The 25,675-nt window shown below is 41.2% G+C and overlaps 1 protein-coding gene across 5 annotated transcripts in view; it reads left to right on the forward strand.

Moving 5' to 3' along the window:
* TMPRSS5 (transmembrane serine protease 5) overlaps window positions 1-21,557 on the forward strand; it is a 92,386-nt gene extending 70,829 nt beyond the window's left edge. For all 5 annotated transcript variants that reach the window (XR_008290685.1, XR_008290682.1, XM_027036537.2 and 2 more), the window contains one exon: window positions 20,260-21,557. Coding sequence is in view for 3 of the 5 variants with exons in the window: in XM_053204093.1 (XP_053060068.1) it covers window positions 20,260-20,333 (74 nt within the window). In the remaining 2 variants the exon portion in view is untranslated. The remainder of the gene's footprint in view (window positions 1-20,259) is intronic.
* The last annotated feature ends 4,118 nt before the right edge of the window (window positions 21,558-25,675 follow it).

A 25,675-nucleotide genomic window follows, 5' to 3' on the forward strand; every position in this document is an offset into this window, starting at 1 on the left:
GTCATTTGCTCCCCATCTGCATGCTGTCCCTCTCCCCTACTCACTTAAGACTATCCAGAAACGCTTAGGACAATGTCCAGAGTCCTTAAAGTGCCTATAATCCACTACCCAGGCTCGCCTCCCACCAACGAGCCTCCCCCTTCCTTTCTGCTCCAGCTACACTGATCTTTCTGAGGCATAGAATTTGGCTGCTCTCTCTGTCCGCAGCAACTTGTCTCCCCTTCCTCCTTGTACAGTCCTCAGATTAGACATGACTTCCTCTAGGACTCCCTCCTGCCTTGGGCTTTAGACTTTCCTCCTCTGTGCCCCTCAACACCTCAATTTGCATGCCTCCGAGAAAACAGATCAGATGTTTTATAATCACAAATACTATTTTCTCTTCCCATGATAAGAGTTCTTTTTTTTTTTTAAGATTTAAAAAAAATATTTATTTATTGGGCGAGCACAAGTAGGGGAGGGGCAGAGAGAGGGGGACAGGTGATCTGAAGCGGGCTCTGCATTAACTTGCTGACAGCAGCAAGCCCAACGCGGGGCCCGAACTCACAAACCGCGAGATCATGATGGGAGCTGAAGTTGCTGCTTAACCGACTGTACCACCTGGGCGCCCCGCGTGAAAACAGTTCTAGTAGGACAAGGACTGCTGTGACCCCTAACACTTGTTAGGTCCTTAGTGAATGAATGAATGAACGAACGAATGAATGAGTGGCAACCTGTCCAGTCTGGAGCTATCTGGGTTTTTGAGAGACAAAAACAGTGATGTCCACTGACATCTGTCCTTCCCCCTGGGGTGGTTCCTACATTTCACGTCCCTTGCTTCTGCCAGTGGCCTCAGACCTCTCCTCATGCACAGAACCACCGTGCGGCTGCAGGGGGCCCCCGGCCTCATCAGGGGTTCCTCGAAGCTCTGAAACGGAGTGTTTTTGTCTGGCCTCAGTATCTGTGAGAGCAGGGCACCCCTGGGGAAGGCATTGCCTCTAGGCTTCAGAATAATGGCTTGTAGAGACTCCTCAGGGCAGGCTTATCACAGAACAACTCACTGGATTTCCCCCCCCTTATTTGATATTTTTCTGCTTCCTACAGTTGGTGAAACCTTTTGAATCCTAGCTGCCAGCTCCTGCGGTAGAGTGGCCCAGGGCCTCCCCAGGGTTGCCCTGCTGGCCGGGTTTTGAGCAGGGAGGATGACTCTGGGCTGCCTCTGCAGCTCACAGACCTGGATGAGAAGGGGTGGGTCACCCACTCCCCTGAGCACAGCTGGAAGATAAAACTCTGTTGATGCTCTGGTGAAGGCTAAGGTGATAAAATTTCAAAGCCAACCCAAGAGGGAGGTAGGGAAGGTAGTCATAGGATGACAGCTATTTAAAGCAATTGATCCCTGGAATCCACAGTGCTGGCCTTGCCCCGGGACTTGTTCTTGAGGGTATCACACTGGCTCTGTTTTGGCCCCAGGCCCCTGCAGGCAGTGGGATTACCGTGTGCTTGGTTTTGAACTAAACCGTCTAGTGTTTGAGCTTGATGTCTGCTGGAAAAATACCGCACGCAGGTTTCTCTCTCTCTCTCTCTCTCTTTTGTTTTTTTCAAATCCATTATGGATTTTATTGTGGCATGATGTGATTTGAATGCACACGAACCAGTGCCTTTGAATGAAAAATATAAGCTATCGTAGTGAAGGCTGTTGATTTGCTCTCTGTCTCTGTCCTTTCGGTTTGGTGTGCACACTGTACATATATATATATATATATATATATATATATATATATATATATTTTTTTTTTTTTTTTTTAATCAAGCATGATTAAGTATTTATTTTTGGTTGGGAACCATCTGCCACCTCTAACAGGGAAGGCATAGAAACCCACAGAAAGTTCTTTCTCATCATACTCACTTTCTGGCTGGTAATGGGATGTGATGGGTAAATAACATTTGCAGGCTTTTGTGGGGCTTTTCTAAGAATACTGAAGTACTCTGTGTGCCTTCGTGAAACGATCAGAAGGTTACTTACTGGTGAGGAAGTAGGAGCTGGATTAAGGAGTTGAGAATTCTGCTCTGATTCCTTCAGAGGGGAGGGGAGAACTCAGGGGTGGACGTAAGCCTAGCCTTTCGAGGGTCCTTTCAGGGCAGAACAGGACGAGCGGGCTTGGGGTGAGAGGAGAAGCTGAGATGTCCCTGAGCAGGAGAGTGAGGCTGAATGGCGGTCTTGCAAGAGAGACGGTGGTTTCTGGGCTGAACAACTTCAACTCTGTGGTTCAAATGTAGAGACCTTCAAGATCAAACTGTCTGCCTTTGCCCCCTTCATACCGAGGAGAAAACGGGACTGGAGAGTGGAAGTGAGAAGCAGGAAGTCATGCAGCTATGTAGTGAAGGGCAACAGAAAGCTGACCGAATCTCTGCCTCGTTGTGAGAGGGGTGGATGAGGGGTGGTTTCAAGGAAGCCTCAAAGAGTAGCATGGGCTTGGGGGAGAACGGCCAGGCAGGCGGAGGGGAGTAAAGCTTTCAGGATGAGGAAGTGTGTTGCTTCCTGTCAATATCCGAGCTTCTTAAGTTCTGAGGTTCTCTAGAAATGATAAAGATGCCTTTCTGCTGGTGGTAACGTGGAAAGTTAAGGAACTTTGCAGGGAAGAATAAAATGACTTCTCAAGATGGACTCAAAGGGATACATTTAGAGCTAGGTTTGTACAGATGACAGAGGGGCGTCTCTTATTTTCATAATGTATGTCAGGAGGCTTAGGCGGTCGAATGGTGCCCCCCTCCCACCAAATACATCCATGTTCTAATCCCTGGAACCTGTGAGTTTGACCTTAGTTGGAAAAATGACCTTTGCAGGTATAATTAAGTTGCCCCTGCTTTTCCACTGGTCTTTTTCTCTCCAAGAAGTGCTCAGAGAGCTCCGAGTGTGGGAAGGTAAGTACCTGTTGATGGCTCCTCCAGGCCCCAGATCCCTTTTCAAAATGAATGTAAAAAGACTCTAATAAATTTAACTTTAAGGTTTCATTTTAACATGCCAAAATTTTGATTCTGACAGGGAGTGACTCACTGAATTCTTCAAAGTGTTTGAGCCGTTTTCCATATTCAGTGGGTCCAGATGCTGGATGGCTGTTTCAGTAAAACGAGCTGACATCCTAAGAGCAAAGGCCCATGGGTCCCTACCTTCCTTGTCGAAGCCCCCTTACAACGACCGCTGGGAAATGCAGTGATTTTGCAAAATGGAGCTTATTCAACATGCTGAGAAAGGGGATTATCATTCAACATGCTGAGAAAGGGGATTATCATGTTGGCAGCATCTCAGTAGTAGCTGAAAAGGGGGAAGTTCCTGAGCTCTTGTGATAGGGTGGTTTCAGGGGAGAAGTTAGTAAGTGAGGTCTGGACAAAGATTGGTCAGAATTTGCAAACGGGTGAATGGTCGGTGGTCTTGTCTCTAGAACCTGAATTCATATGGAATTACTGTTAAATCATTTTCATCATGGAGCCCATGGGTGTGTAGGAGCTGGCGGTTACATTATTTTGATCTTAGGTTGTATAGCAAAGCGTGGTTTCATACAATTGATCTCTTTTGCAAATTCTAGTACAGTTTTGCTATTCATGGATTCAGTTTTATTTTTGCCCTCTGAAGACAGGAGAATATGATTTCTTAAGAGCTGCTACTTCTTTGATTCAGTCCAGGAGGAGATCCCTGATGGAGGCTAGAAGGGATACATGTTCCCAATGGAAGCTTCCCCATTTTCTGCCTCCTCAGGCTCTACCTGAGATCGTCTGAATCTTCTTGCTGAAGTAGGGAGCTCCAAGGACCTGGCTCCCACCACTCGCCAGCCACTGCCATCACTCCCCTCTTCCAGGGCTACCACCCACCCTCTCTCACCATCACCCATCACCCCCCCCCCCACCCCCACTCCCCTCCCACCTACATCACCATCTCACCATCACAACCAGAGCCACTTTTTAAGCAAACACTGGATTCCAGGACCTGGCTGCATGGGGTTGGTAACCATCATTCTGTTCAATCGCCACTGCGGCTTTTATTATGGATTCGTGGTTCTTGAGCAGAAAGATATTGATGGATCCCAGCCTAGAAGTACTGAGACGGAAGCTCTTGGATGAGAGCTCAGGAATCTGTATTTTAAAAATATTCCATAGATGATTTTGGTGCATACACAGCATTCAAGAACCACAGTTGTAAACAATATTTTCCCTGGGCCGATGGACAGGGGATGAAGAGACGATTTCCCCTGTGATCCCAGGAATTGCTATATCTGAGATGAGTTTGGGAAGTAGTCTTACAGGTCAAGGAAAAAGAATGGCTTCTGTTTAGCCACCTATTGTTTATCTCATTTTATGGAGGAGGAAACTCAAGTCCAGAAAGGTTAAGTAAATTGCCTAAGCTCACACAGCTCTCAAGGGCTGAGCTAGGATTCAGAGGCCGATCTGCCTGATGCCAGGTGCTGGGCTCTTTCCTGAACACTTTCCAGTTGTCTTCAGGAAGCTTCTCTCAGCCTGGCCTAGGCACTCGTCTAACAGACAAGCCCCTCACGTTCCCGCTTCTCCACCAGTGGAAACATAGCTTCCCAACCCAAAACGACATCTCTGCTGCCCTACCCTTTATGAACAAAGCATCTCACCATCGACACCTTCCTTCCTCTTCTGCGGCCCCTTGCAATACTCTGTCCTTCTGCCTGGAACCCAGGTTTGAGACTTTAATATTTTGTCTCCTTGTTTACCTCTCTCCAGCTATCACTTCCTGTCAGTCTTTCTTCCAACATATTCCTTGCCTGTCTTTCTTTAATTCCACTGCTATTGTACTTGTCCTCATGCTGTCTGAAACCTTGTACATCTCTGAAAGTGGCCTTAGTGACACCTCTAGTTTCTTTTCCATGCCATCTACTGTAAGATCATAGAAAATATACATGTTGGTCTCTGCCTCTGGTTCCTGATATAGAGCCCCCCAAACCATGTAAATTCCTATGTGATAAGAGAAATAGGAACATCTTTTGCTGTAATGAGGTGGCTCTGGGAGGCTGCTGGATGACTCCTGATCCTAAAATGCATCCAGCCCAAATTGCTCATCCCAGGCCCTCGTGAAGGGGGCTCGACTGAGTCTGCACATTTATTAAAAAATCACAAATGATAACAAACCTGTTTTTGTTTTAAAATTACTGTACAGGGGCGCCTGGGTGGCGCAGTCGGTTAAGCGTCCGACTTCAGCCAGGTCATGATCTCGCGGTCCGTGAGTTCGAGCCCCGCGTCGGGCTCTGGGCTGATGGCTCGGAGCCTGGAGCCTGTTTCCGATTCTGTGTCTCCCTCTCTCTCTGCCCCTCCCCCATTCATGCTCTGTCTCTCTCTGTCCCAAAAATAAATAAACATTGAAAAAAAACCTTAAAAAAAAATAAAATTACTGTACAACAGGGGCACCTGGGCGGCTCAGTTGGTTAAGCATCTGACTTTGGCTCGGGTCATGATCTAGTGGTTCGTGAGTTTGAGCCCGGCATCAGCCCCTGTGCTGGCAGCTTGGAGCCTGGAGCCTGCTTCAGATTCTATAACTCCCTCTCTCTCTGACCCTCCCCCACTCGTGCTCTCTCTCTCCCCCTCTCAAAACTAAATAGACATTAAAAATTTTTTTTAATTATTGTACAAACAGCTAAACAATTTTGACATCCACTTAATTTTACTCTTACTGAAACATTAACAGATTGCCTTCAACATAATGCCAGTGTTGATAAAAATCAAGTGAATTTGGACACAAACACTTGCTCTAATTTCATATAACATGAACATTTCTAATATTTATTTAGTTTCCTTTCTTAGAAATAGATTTCTTTCTACATAATTATGATTTTTGTAATGTTCAATATCCAACTCTCAAAAGTATCCTTTTATATGCGCTTTCTGCAATTTCAAAAATGGTTGCTTTTTACTTTATATTCCACTTGAGATAAGATTTCTAACTTAGCACAATCATCTCCAGTTAAGTATATAAAATAGGCCCATTAATTCTAGCAACAAATGTATAATCAGCTTTTAGGAAAAAAAGAATCTTTGGCTGTTTCAGGAAGCATATTACTACCCTCCCCCCAGCCCTCGCAAATAATAACTTGTGTTACATTGACAATTCTGTAAATTTAGATGTGATTTTCATCTCCACTATAATTCAGAACTTTAATTTGCCAGTAGTGAAACTAGTTTATACACACAATATGACTTTAAATATTATTTTCTGGCAAAAGGCCATTCTGTGTGTTAGAGTAACCCTGACTAATATATAAGCAATTACTTTTACTTACTCTTGTCTCAGATGTTCGGAAAAATCTCGCCTTTTTGGCTTCTTGGGCTGGATCCCAGATGGCGTGATAGGTTAGTAGCCCTCTCTAGCCACCCTAAGTAACGCTAGCCATTATATCAACCCTCAAATATCAGTGGCCCATCAACATAAAATTTTATGTTGATGGGGTTGGGTTATGCTGTCGGATGTCTCCTTCTAAGTGGTGACTCAGGGGCCCGGCCAGTCTCCTTCTCTTTTGTGGTTCTGCCAGGCTCTCTGATGGAATTTGGTGTGGGATTTGCTGGGGGCCTGGAAGTGGCACACATCACTTTATCCCACACCCTATTGACCAGAACTCCATCACTTGGCCAGTCTATGACAAGGGGTCTGGGAAATGGCGAGGCACACACAGATTTGGGTGAGGTCCACCAGCTTCTAAAATGGGGCTGCCACACACTATCAACAGTAGCTAAAGTATGGGAAGAACCCAAGTGTCCATCAACTGATGATAAAGAAGATGTGGTACATATATACAGTGGAATATTACTCAGCAATTAAAAAGAAAGAAACCTTGTCATTCTCTTATCGGAGAAAGACAAATATCACACGATTTCACTCATATGTGGAACTTAGGATACAAAACAGATGAACATAGGGGAAGGGAAGCAAAAATAAGATGAAAACAGGGAGACAAACCGTAAGAGACTGTTAAATACAGAGGTTGCTGGAGGGGTTATGGGTTGGGGGATGGGCTAAATGGGTGATGGGCATTAAGGAGGACGCTTGTTGGGATGAGCACCGGGTGTTATATTTAAGTGATGAATCACTAAATTCTATTCCTGAAATCATTATCACACTATATGTTAACTAACTTGGATTTAAATTTTTAAAAATGTGAAAAAAATAAAAATGGGGCTGCTACATTCACCCTCATAGAATCTGGATGCCTTGGGAACTAGGGTGGGAAGGTTTCACTTTCTGAGTCTTCATTAGAATATAGAACTCCCTGGAGATTCAAATAGGAGTCAGGAACCCTGAATTGCCTCTCTGGTCTGCAGCCCATGGTCCCAGATGAGGTCTACCTGTAGGTTTTTGCAAACTTAAAAACATTTTAATTACCTAACACAAAACTCATGAACAGGAAGAATGGGAAGAACCGTAGGGCAAACATTTATGTTAAGAGACTTGGATCAATTAATAAATTTACATTTAGTTGTTTACAGTTGACTGAATCAGTTATGTCATTTTGAACTCTTCAGGTTTAAACGCACTGAAGCTGTTCTCCAACGTCAGTGTGCATAAGACTCACCTGTGTACCTTGTCCAAGTGGATCCCAATTTAGTTGGGTTGAGATCCTGTGTTTTTAGTAAGCTTCTAGGTCGTGCCCATGGTGCTGGTCTGAGGGGAACCCTGAGCAGTGAGGCACCGAAGTAGCACATAAAACAGGGCATTATCCCAACTCACTTTTGTGTCATGTTCAATATTAGTCCGTATGTGTGTGCTAATAGATACAACATAACCTAACATATGAAAATAAGTGCTCTGGAGTTAGTAAGACATAGGTGCGAATCCTGCCACTGTCATCTGTTGGCTTTGTGAACTTGAGTGAATGATTGAAGGCTCCAAGTCTTTGATTCCTCCTCTATGAAGAGCCGTGAACAATACCTGCATCCAGTGATGCGAGGTTTAAAGGGAAGTCTTGGGTGAGTCTCTGGCACAGAGTTGGTAGTGAATGAGAGGAGGTTATTACTCTCCCCTCCCTTTTGGTATCAGCGAAGCAATCATGTGGCTGGCTTGCAGAAGAATTTCTGGTCCTGGCCCCAGATTAAAAAATAAAAACCCATTACATTGCTGAGCCCGGTGTGGCCTGGTCCTTTCAGACTTAGGCAACTGACTCGACTTCTCCCAACACCAGAACCCAGGATTCTGTCTTGAGTTCTGGGACTGATTTCAGTTGAAGCATCCAGAACCTTTGTGCTTTGTCTCCTTCAGTCTGGGAGTCACATTTATCTTTCATGCACTGTATTTGACTGACCTCTGTGTCTCTGGGCACAGTCACTGGAGTCCCCAGTCTCTGGGACCACATGAAATAAGCTTACTGCTTTGTTTGCAAGATTCCACATGCTAACCCTGTGGGTTTATAATCTACTTGTCCAACTTTTTAAAAAGTCATTTTAAAATTTTTATTTATTTCATTTTTTATTAAAATATTTTTTTAGTGTTTATTTTTGAGACAGAGACAGAGTGTGAGCAGGTGAGGGGCAGAGAGAGAGGGAGACACAGAATCTGAAGCAGGCTCCAGGCTCTGAGCTGTCAGCACAGAGCCTGACGTGGGGCTCCAGCCCACGACCACAAGACCATGACCTGAGCTGAAGTCGGACACTTAACCGATTGAGCTGTCCAGGTGCCCCTATTTATTTTTTTTTAGTTTACTTATTTATTTTTAGAGAGAGCATGAGCAGGGGAAGGGTAGAGAGAGGGGGGAGAGAGAGAATCCCAAGTAGGCTCCACTCTGTCAGCATAGAAGCCAATGCAGAGCTCGTTCTCATGAACTGTGAGATCGTGACCTGAGCTGAAATCAAGAGTCGGACACTTAACTAACTGAGCCACCCAGGTGCCCCTGTGATTTTCCACTTTTAATAATGAATACTATTACATATAACGCATTCCATTTACATTTACTATGGGAAATTTCAAACACGTACAAAAGTGCAAGAGTGTAACAAGTAGCCACGTCCTCATCATCCTGCTTTACCAACAATTTACTTACAGCCCGTCTCGTTTCATACCATCCCCACTCTTATCTCTCCATCCCTACGTTGTTTCCAGGCAAATCCTAGAGATCCTACCATGTTATTCATAAATATTCTGTTTGCATCTTTAAATGATGAGCGACCTATAAAAATAACTGTAATACCATTACCTAAATTATGAATAATTCCTTAATATGACCAGGTATCCAGTTAGTGTTCAAATCAATCCTATTGTATCCTAATTTATTTATTTATTTTTATGGTTCTTTCAAATCAAGATCCAAATAAGGTCCATACCTCACAACTAGTTGATGTTTTTAAATCTCTCTTCACTGCTAGCTTTCTTCTTCCTGTTTTTCCCTTCTTTGCAATTTATCTGTTGTACTAACAGGGTGATTTGTTTGTGGAATTAGTTTCCTATTTTCACGATTTTGCTCATTGTGTGCTCATGGTATCATCTACCTTATCTCTTCCACCTGTATCTACTGAATTTAGTAGCTAAATATAAAGTTTCAGATTATATATATGTGTATACACACACACACACACACACACACACACACACACACACACATATTTTAAAGTAGGTTCCACACCCACTGTGGGGCTTGAACTCATGACCCTGAGATCAAGAGTCCCATGATCTACTGACTGAGCCAGCCATGTGCCCCCAGTGTCGATATTTTAAGAAAAAATCCATCCTAGGCAATGTTGTATACTTTTATCGAGAGGCATATAACATTTGTTAGCTGTTGTCTTGTATTGTTAGTGCTTATTGTATTGGTGGGTATTGCTTCGATCTGTCCTACAAAATAGAAGCATAATTCAAGCCATATAAGTAATTTAAAATTTTCTAGTAGTTATATTTAGAAAAAGTAAAAAGAAACAGGTAATATTAATCTTAATAATATATTTAGTCTAATATGTTTCAAATATTATCATTTCAACATGAAATCAATAGAAACATTACTAATGGATTATTTTACATTCTTTTTTTATATGAAGTCTTTGAAATTCAGTGTGGATCTTACACTTAAAGCACATCTCAATTCGAACTTGCCACATTTCAAGTGCTCGGTAGCCACATGTGGCTACTGGCTACCATACTGGACAGAACTACTATGGGCTGGATCCGTTCTCCACTGGAGGATGCATATTCATGATATTCTAATTCTAGCATCCTGCCTTCATTTTTTAGCTGCCAGACACCTGAAAAAGAAAGTTACTCTCATCAATTATTTGCTTTTCTTGAGATAGTTCACAAAAAAAGGGGCAAGATAGATCTTGATTTTTTTGTTGTTGTTATTTGCCAGTTTTCAGGTAATGGTTCCCTAGAATTCTCCAAAGATAACCGTCCAATGAAGTTTTTTAAAAAATGTAACATTACAAACTCATGGATTTAAACATATTTGATGTGTTTAAATAATTGTATTTATTCTTACTGATGCTCAAAGTGTTCCATCTTTCACCCATAGGGGCCTCTTCAAGTTGGCTCCTGCATGTCCTAGACATGGCCCTGGTTGTCTTTGATAGGTCTCTGGTAAGATAAGATCTTCTAAGCTCCTATTGCAAATTTCCTGTCTAAGACCTAGAATCAGCCATTTCTCCTTAGAGCCCTGGTTCATTTTAGGGGGAAATGACTATAAAGGTCATAGTCTAGTGCTAGGATTTGCTCATTGCTCTAGGTTTAGCCATTGCTTTTGGTCTTTTCAATGGTCAAAGCTAGAAAATACATATTAAAAAATATCATTAGTTAATACTGATACTTCCAGTGCAAATTCAGGACTGCAGGGGTTTTAATCTTTTTAAGACTTCGTGTTTTTTTTTAGAGCAGTTTTAGGTTCACAGCAAAACTGAGGGCAAGGTGTAGAGATTTCCCATATACCACTTACCCCACACATGCATAGCCTCCCCCATTATCAATATCCCTGACCAGAGAGTCACTTTGTTATAGTTGATTAACCTACAGTGATATATCAAAATTGGTGTTGTACCTTCTGTGGATTTGGACAAATGTATAATGACATATATCCATTATTATAGTATCATGTGGAGCATTTTCACTGCCCTGAAAAGTCTTCTGTACTCTGTCCCCGTCCCAACTTCTGGGTACCAGTGATTTTTTTTTAAACATATCCATAGTTTTGTCTTTTCCAGAACATCATATAGTTGGAATCACACAGTATGTAACCTTGAGAATGGAGACTCCATCTGATTTTTGAACTTCTTTTCTAGACTTCCTTCCTTTCCCTACACTGTTGCCAGTTTCTGGACTAAGAAACAAGAGCCAGCTTTCTGGTATAGAGCTAATGTCTCTGTTTATTCCTGCTACTCTAATTTTACTGTGAGGATCCTGGCTTTGGAAGCATCTTGCTTTGGCCCCTGGCCATTATCTGCTGAGGTCACCTGAGAGGCCAGTGCTGTCATCACGGCCACCAGTCTATAAGGGTCTATCCTGGGGCTCGTCCAAGCCCCAGCTCCAGGAGGCAAACTGCAGATGGTTCTTCTATTTTTAGATCCTGGGATGTTGCCCATGAATGAGCCAGTGACCTGGAAGAGCCAATTCTCCCTCCAGTCTATGTTTCTGACTCCCTCATTTCCCTTATTGTTTTACTAGAATTTCCTTCTGTCTGTGGGACTGGGATGAAATGACCCAGAGTTAACTGAGCTGCACCTTAGTGCGGGGACACACACCTTAAAATCCCAGGCACCTGCCAAGACTGTTCCTACCAAGACTGGTTTTAAGTATAACAGATCACACTTCTTGTTACATCAGGGATCCACGATTTTTGATCATGTTTTCCTTTGAGCACACACTCCAGTTTTTGCTTATGTTTTTATTCATAAGTTCTCTACCTGTACATTTGTACTAATGTATATGTTATAAAGCCTATGGGAAATTTATAGGCTGAGAAAGTTGTGAAACATGAGAAGGTCTCATATTCTTTTCTCATACTTCATAGATCTTCTGGCATATCCCATGGTGGAAATCACTGCTGCATGGGGAAAGTCACCACATAGTGGAATGAGGAAATGTTCTAGGGAGACTTTGTTTTGAGCTGTAATGCCAGCTATTGTTGGCATTATGAGGAATAATGGAAACGTTTTTGCTGGCCAAAGTATTTTCTCTTCCCCAATAGATAGCAATATCTTAAAACCCTCTATTAGAGAAGTGATAACCTTTGGGTTAAGCATTGCCTTCTCTCTGAGGGCTCTTAAAACACAAATCCTCATGAGAGAAGTTGGCAGAAGGAGCATTTTACATCTCCAGGTCTTTGGGCTGGTGCCTAAATCCTTGCTTTCCTCAGAGTCCTGGATGCCAGACATTGTGCCTGGCACATAGGAAGAGCTCAAGAAGTATTTGTTGTGTGAGTGAATGAGTGAGGAAAGGGCACAGCAAGGAAAGACCAAAAAGGGCAAGAAGGAAAAAGGGTACTGGGAGATAGAGCACAGTTGAGTTTCCTCCTCTTCCTAATTTTGCTCCGGCTGGAGCCGTCATTCAGCACAGAGTGGTTCCTCTCAGTACAGGGCTTCTCTTTCCCCAAGATTCTGTTTATCAGGGTGGCAGGGAAGCCTGGGTCCCTTCAGGTTTGAGAATGGACCCTCCACCATACAGACATCTGGAAAGAGGTCCCTCCTGCCTTTCCAATAAGCTTAGCAAAGTCTCTGTTCCATTTCTTACCACTTCGGTCTGTTCTGAGAGCATCTGTCTGTCTACAGACTCAGGGTGTATCTGTGGAACCAAAGAGGGATCTGCCCACTTTGGTATCTCAAGGACATTTCTTTTGGGTAAAAGAAGGAGGCTTCTTTCTCCAGAGAAGAGACGCATGGTGAAATGACTTCTACTCATCTAGTTAGCCTTTTGTTTGTTTCTTTTTTAACTCCTTCCCCCCAAACCAGAAGAGGCTTTTGACAGATTGGATTAAGATGATAGAGGGGAGCCTGGGTGGCTCAGTCGGTGAAGCGTCCGACTTCAACTCAGGTCATGAGCTCACGGTCCGTGAGTTTGAGCCCCGGGTTGGACTCTGTGCTGACAGCTCTGAAGCAGGAGCCTGCTCCAGATTCTGTGTCTCCGTCTCTTTCTGCCCCTCCCTGCTCATGCTCATGCTCTGTCTCTCTCTCTCAAAAATAAACATTATAAAAAATTTAAAAAATGACAGACTGAGCCAGAGTATCTTTTCCCTTTGTTCTCTAGAGTTTCAGTGCACACCTAGTTTCAAAGGTGCATGTGATGTGTAAGTACAGGTATACATCAGTGCGTCTCCAGAAACAGCACAATTTTTGAACTTCGATATAGATCTACTTGGCAAAAATGGACATATTTGCCATATCGAACTTCCACATTCAGGAAAATGGTATGGTCTTCTTTAACATCTTCCAGCCATGTTGTACACTTATCATCATGTAGACCAGCTGAATTTTTATTTGTCTAATCCTAGGGATTTTATATTTTCTTTTACTGTTGTGTATTGGTTATTTTTTCTGCTGTATTTTTTATGGTAGTAAAATATACATAATGTAAAATTTACCATTTTAACAATTTTTAAGTGTACAATTCGGTGGCATGAAGTCCATTCGTAAGGCTGTGTTATCATCGCCACTGTCCATTTCCAGAAACTTTTCATCATCCCAAACAGGCACTGTGTACCCATTAAACAGTAACTCCCCAACCCCTCCTCCCCCTCAACCCTAATAACCTCTAGTCTACTTTCTCTCTCTCTCTGTTTGCCTATTTCGGGAACCTCCTATGAGTGGAATCATACAGTATTTGTCATTTTGTGACTGACTTATTTCATTTAAGCATAATGCCTTCAGGATTCATCCATGCTGCAGCATGTTTCAGGATTTCCTTCCATTTTATGTCTGAGCAATATTCCATTGTATGTATGTATCATATTTATTTAGTCATTTGTGATATATGTTTGGGTTGTTTCTACCTTTTTTTTTTAAAAAAAAAAGCTTATTTATTTATTTTGAGATAGAAAGAGAACATAAGCAGGGGAGGGGCAGAGGGAGAGGGAGAGAGGGAGAATCCCAAGCAGGCTCTACACTGTCAGTAAAGATCCCAATGCAGGGCTCGAACCCGCGAACTGTGAGATCATGACTTGAGCCAAAATCAAGAGTCAGACACTCGACCGACTGAACTACCCAGGAACATGTGATTGTTTCTACCTCTTGACTGTTGTGAATAATTCTGCAGTAAACATGGGTGTACAAGTATCTGTTCGCTCAGTTCTCTTGGGTAAATACCTAGAAGTAGAATGGTTGGATCAGATGGTAATACTATATTTTACTTTTTTGAAGAAGTGCCAAAACGTTTTCCACAGTGGCTGCACCATTTTACATTTCCAACAGCAATGCATCAGGGCTCCAGTCCTCCACATTCCTGCCAACACACCTTGTTTTCTGGTGTTTCTATGATAGACATCCTAGTAGGTGACAAGTGACATCTCTTTGTGGTTTCGTTTGCTCTTCCCTAATGACCAGTGGTTTGGAGTACTGTAGTTTTAAGTTGATTTTTGCTAGTTGACATCCTTATTTTTCAAAATAAATTGTAGAAGTATTTGTCAAGTTCCTCCAAAAATTTAGCTTACGTTCTAATTGGATTGCATTGATTTTATAGGTTAATTTGGGGAAAAAAGAGCTCTCCATTTAGTTGTCTTCTTTATATCTTTTAAACAAGCTTTAAACACTAATAGTATTTTAAATTTATGCCTTTAGAAGAATGTGCATTCTTTATTAGCTTATTTCCTGATTATGTTATCGATTTTGTCACTGTTGTGAATCATGTCTTTTTTTGTTTCTATTTCTAGATAGTTATTATAAATCCGCAGAAATGCTTCGGATCTTTGGAGACTGTTTTTGTATCCAGCCTCCTTGCTGAATTTTACAGTTTGGCATTCCTCAGAGATGAGCATATAATTTGCAAATGATAGCAGTTTCATCACTTCCCATTGGGTTCTTACAACTTCTTTTTTTTTAATTAAAAAAATTTTTCATGTTTATTTATTTTTGAGAGAGGGAGAGAGGCAGAGAGGGAGGGAGACACAGAATCCGAAGCAGGCTCCAGTCTTTGAGCTGTCAGCACAGAGCCTGATGCAGCTCTCGAACTCACAAACTGTGAGATCATGACCTGAGCCAGTCAGACACTTAACCGACCGAGTCACTCAGGCATCCCTGAATTCTTACAACTTCTTGTTGTTGAGCTGTTGTTATTAGTATGACAAGTCTTGGCCAGGATACCCAGAAGTGGTGATAATGAACACCATGTCTAATCTAATCTTCTCTATTCAGTATGATATGTGCTGTATATGTGAGGCATAAGTCCTTTATTAAGTTAAGGGAATTCCCTTTTATTTATTCTGAGGGTTTCTATCATAAGTATATGTGGAATTCTGATCAAATTAAAAAAAATATTTTGAAATCATTTAGTGTTTTTCCTTTAGTCTAGGATATGGATCATATCCAGTGATTTCTGGTGTCAAATGATCTTTACATTACTGGGATAAACCTAATTTAATTATGACCTATTACTTTTTTATATTTTGTTGACTTTGGTTGGCTTATATTTTATTTAAGATCTGGGGGATCTGTAAGTGAAAAAGAGCCATTCTCTTATTTCTTCCTTTTTTATTAGGGTTTGGAATTAATCTAATACTAGTCTAATAGAACGAGCTGGGTAGCTTTTTCTTTTTCTCTACTTTCTGAAGCAAATTGTTCCAGATGTTTTTTGAGCTCTCATCTGTAAAACCAACTGCCTGAGGCCATGTTGCCCCCTTGTGATAGGGGTATGTGTCCCTTTTTTGTTGTTATTAATCATTTCAGTTTCTTTTCTTTTCTTTTTTTTTAATTTTTTTTCAACGTTTTTTATTTATTTTTGGGACAGAGAGAGACAGAGCATGAACAGGGGAGGGGCAGAGAGAGAGGGAGACACAGAATCGGAAACAGGCTCCAGGCTCCGAGCCATCAGCCCAGAGCCTGGCGGGGCTCGAACTCACGGACGGCGAGATCGTGACGTGGCTGAAGTCGGACGCTTAACCGACTGCGCCACCCAGGCGCCCCTCTTTCTTTCTTTCTTTCTTTTTTTTTTTTTTTAATGTTTATTCAGTTTTGAGAGACAGAGAGCAAGCAGGGGTGGGGCAGAGAGAGAGAGGGAGACACACAATCCGAAGCAGGCCCCAGGCTCTGAGCTGTCAGCACAGAGCCTGACACGGGGCTCGAACTCATAAGCTGTGAGATCATGACCTGAGCCGAAGACACCTAACTGACTGAGCCACCCAGGCACCCCAGTCATTTCAATTTCTTTATTGGTTGCCAATTTGTTCAAATTTCCTAATTTTTCTTGGGTCAGTTTTATATTTTATACTTTTTCTATAAATTTTAAATATTTTAATGTTTTAAATATATTTTATCTTTGCTTTTATTTTACTAGTGAATAGCTATCCATAATGCTCTTTTATATGATTATTTTGATCTCTTTGGTGTCTATAAGTATTTTCCCTTTTTTGATTCTGAATTTTGTATATCTGCATCTTTTTTCACGTTTATCAGTTCTTGATGGAGGTTAGTACATCTTAGCAATCTTTCCAAAAGTCCAGATTCTGGCTTGGTTTTTACTTACTTCGTAGTTGCTGCTGCTTTGGTCCAGTTGTTTATTGAATTCTGCCCTTACTTTTTCTCTTTCTTCTTCTTCTTTTTTTTATATTTGTTCTATTGTTCATTCCCTAAATTCTTGAGTTAAAACCTTAGCTCCTTAGAGCGCTGGGTATCATATGTAAGTGATTAATAACTAAATTTTACTCCTGAAACCAATACTACACCATATGTTAATTAATCTTGGAAGGAAAAAAGCCTACAACCTTAGCTCATTTTTAATTGTTATCTTTTTCTGATAAATATGTTCAGAGCCATAAATTTTATTCTTCAGGCTGTTTTAGCTGTCTCTTAAATTCTGTCATGTACTTTTCCCATTATCATTCATTTCCAAGTATTTTATAATTTCCTCTATATTTTCTTATTAACCCAAGGGTTATTGAGTATCATGCCATTTACTCTCCAGATGTAAAGGCCTTAAAGGTATTAAAGTGATAGCTTATCACTTTAATCCATTGTGCTCAGATAATAATGTGTATAATGTTGATTTTTGGTACCTGTGTTGAGTCTCTCTTTCTGATCTACTAAATGGTAAATTGTTTAAATGTTCAGTGTGTGCTCAAAAAAAATGTGTTTTTCCCACTTGTTAGTCAGTTTTTTTAAGTTATTCTCCCTTCCCATATAATTATTATTTCAAGTGTGTGAATCATGTCATTTGAATATCCTCTGTCATCCCTTATTATTTGTCTGCTCATTTTCTTAGTTTCTTAGATGGTTGTACAAAAGTTTCTAATACAGGGGTGCCCGGGTGACTCAGTAGGTTGGGCACCTGACTTTGACTCAGGTCATGATCTCACAGTTTGTGAGTTCGAGCTGTGCACTGGGCTGGACACTGTCAGCATGGATCCTGCTTGGGATCCTCTGTAGCTCTCTCTGCCCCTCCCCCACTGACGATCTCTGTCTTTCTCAAAAATAAATAAACATTTTTAAAAGTTTCTGAAATAATTTCTATATGTTTCTCTCTGTAGTTACGCTATTGCGTCTTCTATCTTGAAGCTGTTCTTTAAAGGCATGTATGTTCAAAATTGTTACAGCTTTCTGATTTTGTTTTCCTTAAAAAACATCCCTCTTTATGATTTATTTTTGCTTTGAATTCAGTTTTATTTGACACTCAATTCACTCTCCTGCTTTATTTGGCTCAAAATTACTGCATATCCCCTTTCCATCCTTTTATTTGTAGCTTTCCTGTCACCTTGTATTTTATGAATATTCCTTTGAGAAAACATTGCCGATTATTATTTTTCAAAAGAGAAAAACCTTCCAGTCTGTGAATCTCTGTCTCCTGATTGGCGAGTTTCATCCATTACAAATTGTATTCGTTTCCTAGGGTTGCCATTTACAAAGTACCACAAACTGGGTTCTTAAAACAACAGAAACCCGGGTGCGAGGGTGGCTCAGTCAGTTAAGCCTCGACTCTTGGTTTTGGCTCAGGTCATGATCTCCTGGTTTCCTGAGGTCAAGTCCCGCACCGGGCTCTGCTCTGAGACTGTGGAGACTGCTTGGGATTCTCTGTCTCCCTCTCTCTCTCTCTGTCTCTCCCCAACTCACACTCTCACTGTCTCTCTCAAAATAAATAAATAAACTTAAAAAAAAAAACACTTTATAAAAAGAAATGTACTGTTTTGTGGTTCTGGTGGTCAGAGGCCTGGAATCAAGGTGTCAGGAGAGCCATGCTCCCTTTGAAAACTGCAGGAGAATCCTTTTCCATCTCTTCCTAGGCATTTCTTGGCTTGCTGCTGGATAATTCCAATCTCTGCCTTTGTTGTCACATGGCCTTCTCCCTGCGTCTCTGTCTTCTTGTGGCCATCTTTGTCTTAGGACACCAGTTATATTGAGTTAGGGTCCCACCCTGCTCCAGTATGACCTCATCTTAATTTGGCTGATTACGTCTGAGACAACCCTATTTCCAAATAAGGTTACATTCTGAGGTACTGGGGTTTAAAAGTCCAATATGTCTTTTTTGTGGGGACACAATTCAATCCAGAACACAAATTATGTAGTTGATTTTATATTAGTGTTTATTTCACTCCTCTTATTTCTAATTTATACTTACTGTATTTTACTTTTCTTTGCTTTTTTTCCCTTTCATGTCTTTCCTCAGATAGTTTTCTTCTGCCTGTTTGAAAACCTTGACTTCTATTTTTACTCATTTTGATGGTTATATTAAGCTTATTAAAAATCATATATGTGTTTATTTTTTCTCATAGGTTCTCCATCAGTGTTTATATGTTTCTCTATAACAAAATAAGTATATGCTCACTTTGCACTTGGCTCCCTTTGCAAAGAACTATTTTTCATCCACTGCTCATTTGTTGTGTTAGTGTTGCCCAGAGTTTATTTCCGGGTGGTTATGAATACTTTTGATATTCTCTCTTTCTCTCTCAGTCTCACTCTTTTTCTCTCTCCATCTCTTTATTTTTAGCTCTAGCTCTCCTTCTCCCTCTACTTTTTAATACAGAATTAACTTTTTTAAGTTATTTATTGATTCTCATTTCATTTTTATCTCATAGTAGTGTTATGGATTCATTTCTTTTCCAATTAGAACACATTCGCTAAGAGAGAATTTTGTTTGAAAGAGACTTTCATGTATTAGCTTCTTTGGGCCTTGTATGCCCGAGATTATTTTTATGGCATATTTAAATCTTTGTTTTTGTTCAAGGTAGATCCTTGGTTTGAAGTTCATTAACACTTTGAAAAGAATACATGTCTGTCTTTTGGCCTGTGTTTTAACTATTGAACAGAAATTGGATGTCTATCAGATTCTCATTCCTTCATGAAGGACCATCTCCTTTTCTTTGGCAGCCTTTAGAGTTTTGCCTTTGTCTCCATGTTTTTAAATGTTCTTGTAACGTGTCTAGGCATGAGTTTTCTCATGTCTTTCTGATTAGGCACCCCATGAGCCCATGTAGCTTTTCATCTTTTTTTAAATCTTGGAAAATGCTTAGCTATTTTTTTCTTTGACACATTCCTTTTTAAAATTTCTTTCTTTTCTTCAAGACTTCCTAGTATACAGGTGATAACACCTACATTTTATTAGCTTATTTTTCTATTTATTAGCTTCTAATTCTATATATTTCTTTTTTTTTAATTATTTTTAATGTTTATTCTTGACAGAGAGAGAACCAGAGCATGAGTAGGGGAGAGGCAGAGAGAGAGAGGGAAACACAGAATCCAAAGTAGGCTCCAGGCTCCAAGGTGTCAGCACAGAGCCCAACGCAGGGCTTGAACCCATGGACCGCGAGATCATGACCTGAGCCAAAGTCGGCTTAACCGAATCAGCCACCCAGGCGCCCCTCTGTTATATCTTTTTTATTCCTGGTGTCATTCTGGAGAAGACATCAACCTGATCACCTTGCTCACTTGTCTATGTTCCAGTGGAATCCATTTTTATTATTTACATCATCTATTGAATGCTTTGTTTCAATGATTAAATTTTTTGTAGCTGGTGTTTCTATTTGATTCTTTTTAATAACTGCTTTGTTTTGCTTCATCTTACCATTGCCTTCTCTTATTTATTATACCTATTTTGCATTATTGATCAGTTTGTGCCATTGGTTCTAATTTATCCTGTGTTGATTGTGCAGTTTGTTGTCTTTCTTTTTACAGTGATGCTTCTCAGGTGGCTGGTGGATTTTGCCCGTGAGTTCATTTTCCCCTGGGATGTCAGAATCTTGGCTTGAACTGTGACAGGGGAGGAGACCTAGACCCACACCTCACTGTGAGCTGCTCCATTCTGAGTGAAGAAGGGAGCCGGACAACGAGAGGCGCACACAGCCTGGGCTTGCTCTCCCCACATTTGCCTCTAGACATAGCAATCCTGCCTGAGTTTCTAGCTGGCCTGTCCTATGGTTTTGGGACTTGAGACTACAACATCACCTCTTAGCTGAATTTCCACCCTGCCAGCTTTTGGCTGCTCCACAGAGTTTGGACTCACCCGCCCCCATAATTGCTTGAGCCAATTTACAAAAAATAAATCAATCTCTGTCTCTCTCTCTCTTTCTCCATTTCATTGTATAAAATATAATGTTATACATGTATATATTTGGTTCTGTTTCCCTGGAGAACCCTGACTGATACTGTGATCTTATTTGGAAATAGAGTTTTGCAGATGTAACCAAGTTAAGACAAAGTCATTAATGTGCGCCCTAATCCAATATGCTTGGTGTCCTTATAAAAAGAGGAAACTGCCACAGCCTGTGAAGACAGAGACACACAGGGAGATGTCACACACAGTGACGGTGGAAGCAGAGAGTAGAGATATGGGGCTGCCGGCCAAGGACACCAAGGTGGCCATTCACCAACATAAGCTGGAAGAGGCAAGGAAGGATTCCACCCAGAGTCTCAGAGGGAGCTTGGCCTTGCTGACACCTTCATTTCAGACTTCTGTCTTCCAGAACTGTGAGAGAATGCATATTGGTTCTTTTAAGCCACCCAGTTTGTGGTACTCATCCCAGCGTCCTAAGGAAACGACCACCACCCCACACATAAACATTCATTCCAGAGGAATTAAACAGATAACCCACTTATTTTAATGACAGAGACTAATATCTAAAATGTAGATTACTGTCTAGATGCAGGCTAACTGGCTCACTTGGCAGATATCATCACTGTCTCTGTGTTGCATGGAGCCAGCCAGAGTCAGAGTCAAGATGTAAACCCATGAAGTCAACAGGAGAAAGAAAATGTTGGCAAAGGGAGGGGCTCTTCTCTGAAAGATACAAACCCAAGAGCCAAAAGCAAGAGAGGTCTGTTGCTTAACTACATGAAGACTCAACAGTTCAGTATGTCCAAGGCATCATAAACAAAGTTAGGACAAAGGACAGGTAAAAAGTACTTTCAGTATGTTTAATAGACAAAGCTGCTCTTTGTTTTGTTAACAAGGTGACTTTTGAAAGGCACCCAAAGCGGGGTATGGGGGTGTATGGGGGTGGGGAGAGGGGGTAGGAGATGGAGGGGCTTGCTGCCAGGAGAACCAACCATGTGATTAGAGGGAAGGAACTTTAAATTCCACCTCCTGACCTCCGGGAGCAGAGGGAGGGGGGAGCAGAGGGAGGGGGGAGCAGCTGGAGGTTGACTCAATTGCCAATGGCCAAAGATTTAACCAATTTTGCCTGTGTAATAAAGCCTCCATTGAAAACCTGAAAGGACAGGGTTCAGAGAGCTTCTGGATGGTGAAAAGGCAGAGATTCAGGGAGAAGAGTGCACTCAGAGAGCATGGAAGCTCCACCCCCTTTCCCCATGCCTTTCCCTAAGCATCTCTTCCGTCTCGCTGTTCCTGAGTTATACCCTTTTATAATAAACTGGTAATCTAGTAAGTAAAATGTTTCTCTCAGTTTGTGAGCTGCTCTAAAAGTTAATTGAATCCTAGAAGGGGGTCATGGGACCTCTGATTTATAGCCGATTGATCAGAAGCACAGGCGACAGACAGCCTGCACTTGCAGATGATGTCTGAAGTTGGGGTGTGTGTGTGCAGCCTTGTAGGACTGAGCCCTTAGCCTATAAACCAAGAAGGGGGTTGTTAGAACCTCTATTTTGTAGCCTGCTTATCACCTGCAGCAGAGGGCTGACCTGTGGGACCGAGCTCTTAACCTATGGGACCTGATGCCATCTCTGGGTAGACAGTATCAGAATTGAGTTGAAAGGTAGGGAGCCCCACTGGGGTCAGAGAAATTGCCAGGTGTCTGGGGTGCTCCTCAATTCTGAATTAATGAACAGAATTTACTGAATGCATATATTTTGTTTTCTGGAGAGCTGGTTTTAAAAAATTTGCCACCACGTTTTAGGACAGCATGCCTATCGATTTAATTATAATGTTAACTACCAACAGGACATTATTATGAATGAATCTTTCGCATATAAGTGAAAGACTTAAATCCCAAAAGATTAGATATAAGATGATAGTCTTTTTATAAAATTAAAAGTAACTTTAGGGGCACCTGGGTGACTCAGTCAGTTGGGTGTGCGACTTCGGCTCAGGTCATGATCTCACGGTTCATGACTTTGAGACGCGCGACAGGCTCTGTGCTGACAGCTCAGAGCCTGGAGCCTGCTTCGAATTCTGGCTCTCCCTCTCTCTGCTTTTCCCTCACTCATGCTCTGTCTCTCTCTCTCTAAAAATAAATAAACATTAAAAATTTTTTTTAATTAAAAGTAATTTTCTTTTCTTTTTCTTTTAATTTAATATAATTTAATTTAATTTTTAAAATTTACGTAAATATCCAAGTTAGTTAGCATATACTGCAACAATGATTTCAGGAGTAGATTCCTTAACGCTGCTTACCCATTTAGCCCAACCCCCACCCACAACCCCTCCAGTAACCCTCTGTTTGTTCTCCATAGTTAAGAGTCTCTTATGTTTTGTCCCCCTTCCGTTTTTTATATTATTTTTGCTTCCCTTCCCTTGTGTTCATCTCTTCTGTGTCTTAAAGTCCTCATGAGTGAAGTCCTATGATATTTGTCTTTCTCTGACTAATTCTGCTTAGTATAATACCCTTCTGTTCCATCCATGTAGTTGCAAATGGCAAGATTTCATTCTTTTTGATTGCTGAGTAATACTCCATTGTATATATATACCACATCTTCCTTATCCATTCATCCATCGATGGACATTTGGGCTCTTTCCATACTTTGGCTATTGTCTATAGTGCTGCTATAAACATTGGGGTACATGTGCCCCTTCGAAACAGCATACGTGCATACCTTGGATAAATACCTAGTAGTGCAATTGCTAGGTCATAGGGTAGTTCTATTTTTAATTTTTTCAAGAACCTCCATACTGTTTTCTAGAGTGGATGCACCAGTTTACATTCCCATCAACAGTGCAGAAGTGTTCCCCTTTCTCCACATCCTCATCAACATCTGTTGCCTGAGTTGTTAATGTTAGCCATTCTGACAGGTGTGAGGAGTTACCTAATTGTGATTGTGGTTTGTATTTCTCTGATGATGAGTGATGTTGAACATGTTTTCATGTGTTGGTTGGCCATCTGGATGTCTTCTTTGGAGAAGCGTCTATTCATGTCTTTTGCCCATTTCTTCACTGGGTTATTTGTTTTTTGGGTGTTGAATTTGATAAGCTCTGTATAGATTTTGGATACTAACCCTTTATCTAATATGGTGTTTGCAAATATCTTCTCATGTTGTGTCGGTTGCCTTTTAGTTTTGCTGATTGTTTCCTTCACTGTGCAGAAGCTCTTTATTTTGATGAGGTTCCAATAGTTCATTTCTGCTTTTGTTTCCCTTGCTTCTGGAGACATGTTGGGTAAGAAGTTGCTGTGGCCAAGGTCAAAGAGGATTTTGCCTGCTTTCTCCTCAAGGATTTTGATGGCTTCCTGTCTTACATTGAGGTCTTCCATCCATTTTGAGTTTATTTTTGTGTATGGTGTAAGAAAGTGGTCCAGGTTCATTCTTCTGCATGTTGCTGTCCAGTTTTCCCAGCACAATTTGCTGAAGAGACTGTCTTTATTCCATTGAATATCCCTTCTTGCTTTGTCAAAGATAAGTTGGCCATACGTTTGTGGGTCCATTTCTGGGTTCTCTATTCTGTTCCATTGCTCTGAGTGTCTGTTCTTGTGCTAGTACCATACTGTCTTTATGATTATAGCTTTGTAATATAGCTTGAAGTCCAGAATTGTGATGCCTCCTGCTTTGGTTTTCTTTTTCAAGATTCCTTTGGCTATTTGGGGACTTTTCTGGTTCCATACAAATTGTAGGACTGTTTGTTCTAGCACTGTGGAGAATGCTGGTGTTATTTTGATAGGTATTGCATTGAATATGTGGATTACTTTGGGTAGTATTGACATTTTAACAATATTTGTTCTTCCTATCCAGGAGCATGGGATATTTTTCCAATTTTGTGTCTTCTTCAATTTCTTTCATAAGCTTTCTATAGTTTTCAGTGTATAGATTTTTCACCTCTTTGGTTAGATTTATTCCTGGGTATTTTATGGTTTTTGGTGCAGTTGTAAATGGGATCACTTCCTTGATTTCTCTTTCTGTTGCTTCATTGTTGGTGTATAGGAATGCAACTGATTTAGGTGCTTTGATTTTATATCCTGCAACTTTGCTGAATTCATGAATCAGTTCTAGCAGTTTTGTGGTGGAATCTTTTGGGTTTTCCATATAGAGTATCATGTCATCTGTGAAGAGTGAAAGTTTGACCTCCTCCTGGCTGATTTGGATGCCTTTATTTCTTTGTGTTGTCTCATTGCTGAGGCTAAGACTTTCAATACTGTGTTGAATAACAGTGGCTAGAGTGGACATCCCTGTCTTGTTCTTGACCTTAGGGGGAAGCTTTCAGTTTTTCTCCATTGAGAATTATATTAGCGTTGGGTCTTTCATATATGGCTTTTATCATCTCAAGGTATGATCCTTCTGTCCCTACTTTCTTGAGGGTTTTTTATCAATAAAGGATGCTGTATTTTCTTAAATCCTTTCTCTGCATCTCTTGAGAGGATCATGTAGTTCTTGTCCTTTGTTTTGTTGATGTGATGGATCATATTGATTGTTTTGTGGATATTGAACCAGCCCTGCATCCCAGGTATAAATCCCACTTGGTCGTGGTGAATAATTTTTTTAATGTATTGTTGGATCCGGTTGGCTAATATCTTGTTGAGGATTTTTGCATACATGTTCATCAGGGAAATTGGCTATAGTTCTCCTTTTTAGTGGGGTCTCTGTTTTTGGAATCAAGGTAATGCTGCTTCATAGAAAAAGTGGGAGTTTTCCTTCTATTTCTCTTTTTTGGAACAGCTTCAAGAGAATAGGTGTTAACTCTTCCTTAAATGTTTGGTAGAATTCTCCTGGAATGCCATCTGGCCCTGGACTCTTGTTTTTTGGGAGATATTTAAAAAATTTTTTAAATGTTTATTTATTTTTGAGAGAGACAGAGACAGAGCTTGGGTGGGGGTTGGGGCAGAGAGAGAGGGAGACAAAGAATCCGAAGCAGGCTCCAGGGTCTAAGCGGTCAGCACAGACGGGGCTCAACACGGAGCTCAAACCCACAGACCGTGAGATTGTGACCTGA

The sequence above is a fragment of the Acinonyx jubatus genome, chromosome D1, assembly GCF_027475565.1.
Source record: "Acinonyx jubatus isolate Ajub_Pintada_27869175 chromosome D1, VMU_Ajub_asm_v1.0, whole genome shotgun sequence".
Taxonomy (NCBI): domain Eukaryota; kingdom Metazoa; phylum Chordata; class Mammalia; order Carnivora; family Felidae; genus Acinonyx; species Acinonyx jubatus.